Consider the following 2,752-nt stretch of genomic DNA (forward strand, 5'->3'; position numbering starts at 1 on the left):
ACAAGTTCTTTCAGATGGTCCGGCATTTTCTTCAAATTCTTCACCGGGAATTTCAGAGATTTCACGGTTTGTAGTTTCTGCAGGAAGGAACAGGTGGTCGGGAAAGACGTTTGAATTCAATGGGAAGATCCCAGTTGCCTTGAATGCGTTTAGAGCTGTTTCCTGTGTAGCTGACTTTATGTAAGCTCTTCCGAACAGTGGACCAACATCATGCACAGTGACAATCTTCCCAGGGTTATTCCTTAACCACATTCTTACTTCGTGTTCATAGTAATTGCCAAGGGGAGCCATGAAACCAACGTCCAGGGGTTGCATGCGGTGGGATGTATGCGGTGGGATTACTAAAATGTGAACATTGTTTTCTCGAGCCATCTCAACCAATCTGATGTTCTTCACGTGAGTAGAGTGTCCGTCCAATATGAGGAGAACTGGATCAGTAGCACTGGGCCTAGCGTGCTTCAAGAAGTGATTGAACCATGTGGGTGCAAATATTTCACTTTGCATCCATCCAGAGGGATGACATTCGACCAATGTTTCAGGTGGAAGTCCTTGTTCAAACATAGGATTCATTCTTACTCTTGGGAAAATCAATAGGGGTGGGATGTATTGCCCAACTGCATTAAAACAGATTTCGGCTGTGATGAGTGTTCCACGTTCTGCCGACGATAACGACCCAACTTGCTTATTTCCTTTGAGTGAGAGAATCTTCGATCTCTTGTTCGGTACGGTGCTGATACCAGTCTCATCGCAGTTGTACACTCGACTGGGAGGAAATTCATACTTATCGACAAGTTCCTCCAACAAGCCAAAGAGAAACAGATTTCGGCTGTGATGAGTGTTCCACGTTCTGCCGACGATAACGACCCAACTTGCTTCTTTCCTTTGAGTGAGAGAATCTTCGATCTCTTGTTCGGCACGGTGCTGATACCAGTCTCATCGCAGTTGTACACCCGACTGGGAGGAAATTCATACTTATCGACAAGTTCCTCCAACAAGCCAAAGAACTTCTTCACGCTCTCTCGGTTGAAGGCAGCAGCTCTTGCTGCTGAGGTAGGCTCAGGTGTCCGGAGGGAAATATCAGCTTGACGCTTTAAAAACTGTTCTACCCAATCTTCTCCAGCTAGTTCCTCTTGGACTGAGAATGGATGTTGAATACCATTCATTTTCGCAAACTGGTAAGCGAGAGACCTTAAATCCAGTATGGTTAACCCGAACAGTCTGCTTTCCATCTGAAGAATGTAGTTTTTCAACATCATTTCTTGGTCATCTGAGAACACTGGCTTGAATCTTCCAAGCGATTTGTGAGCTGCTGTTTGAGGGTCACCTTCTTTTTTCAACTTTCTTTCCAATGTTGTTTTGGGAACATTATGAGTATTTGCCGCTGTCCTCAATGACATCTCACCAGATCGAACTGCAATGATAGCTTGACTCATTGACTCTTCAGACCATGACTGCCAACTGGTCTTCCTTTTATAATTTCTGACCATTGTGGAGGCTGAAACAATAAGGAGAGGCACAAAAACAAGTTCAGGATTTTTACACACTATTGAACTTGCAAGAAAATCCAACACTAGGGTAATAAAACTAAAATGATATCAGTCTAAGTAAGAAAAAAGAACCGGGGCAAATCGAACTTGCAAGAAAATCCAACACTAGGGTAATAAAACTAAAATGATATCAGTCTAAGTAAGAAACAGACTATTAAACTTGCAAGAAAATCCAACACTAGGGTAATAAAACTAAAATGATATCAGTCTAAGTAAAAAAAAAGAACCGGGGCAAATCGGGACACTTTTGATATCTCAGTCAGGTGTCCCGATCTGCCCCGTCCCGCTTTGCCCCAAGGAATTTTGGGGCAAATCGGGATACTTTTAATATCTCAGTCAGGTGTCCCGATCTGCCCCGTCCCGCTTTGCCCCAAGGAATTTTTTTCACAGAAAAATTAATTAAAATATTAAATAATTAAAAATAAATTAAGCCATTAGCATACAAAAAAAGTTCAAGTGTTTTTTAATAACATGCCAAGAAAAAAAAAATAAAAAGCCATTGGAAACATAAAAATTACTTACATTGAAAATCGTCCGATCTTACAAGACACACACGTGATATTATTTTTTCGAAAAAAAATAGCTAAATTTTCATACCACCTCCTTCGGCTTTCGTGGCCCAACTAATCTTTTGTTTTGACATGTAATGACACCAATTGCATGAGTTTCATCCCATCAGGGACGATTTAATGAAGCTGTCCCGCTTTACCCCGGTGTCCCGCTTTGCCCCGGTCTCCCCTACCTTCCTTTGTGTCTTACAAAGTCTTTGCCTGTATTTAGCATATTTCATGCTTTCATTCCAAATTGGTGCAGCGTAGAGCATGATGTCTCTTCTGTATCAACTTCCTTCTTTTCCTACTACCTCTCCTTGAATTTCTTTCCCCTGTATCTTCTACTTCTCTCCTTCTTCTTTCCCCTCCCCCTTTGTGTTTCACTCTGTGACTTTGAGTATATGCACATTTACCTACTTGTCTGAACTTATTTTCGCCCTCAAGTCCTTTTGCTCTCTTGCTTATTGTCTTTTCTTTGTATATAATTTCGAACCAATCATAGGCTTTAGCATTTTACTCGCACGATTCTGTCACTCTGTCTGTTCCCATAGAAGGACTTATCCAAACCTGGTCGACCTATATATCAAATTAAAGGTCTTTTTACCAGGATCACGAAAATGGTGGTGCAAATTTTGTCCAGAGAACCATAAAGCC

General features: G+C 41.5%; 1 protein-coding gene across 1 annotated transcript; it reads right to left on the reverse strand.

The window, feature by feature from the left end:
• Nucleotides 1-587: 587 nt before the first annotated feature.
• Nucleotides 588-2,285, reverse strand: LOC103521868. Its single transcript, XM_026832343.1, has 2 exons — nucleotides 2,070-2,285; nucleotides 588-1,495 (listed from the first exon to the last, which is right to left on the reverse strand). The coding sequence occupies exon 2, from the start codon at nucleotides 1,485-1,487 to the stop codon at nucleotides 588-590; it is 900 nt and encodes a 299-aa protein (XP_026688144.1). The 5' UTR covers nucleotides 1,488-1,495; nucleotides 2,070-2,285.
• Between the last annotated feature and the right edge of the window lie 467 nt (nucleotides 2,286-2,752).

This window comes from Diaphorina citri, unplaced genomic scaffold (assembly GCF_000475195.1).
Source record: "Diaphorina citri unplaced genomic scaffold, Diaci psyllid genome assembly version 1.1 scaffold6178, whole genome shotgun sequence".
Taxonomy (NCBI): Eukaryota; Metazoa; Arthropoda; class Insecta; order Hemiptera; family Psyllidae; genus Diaphorina; species Diaphorina citri.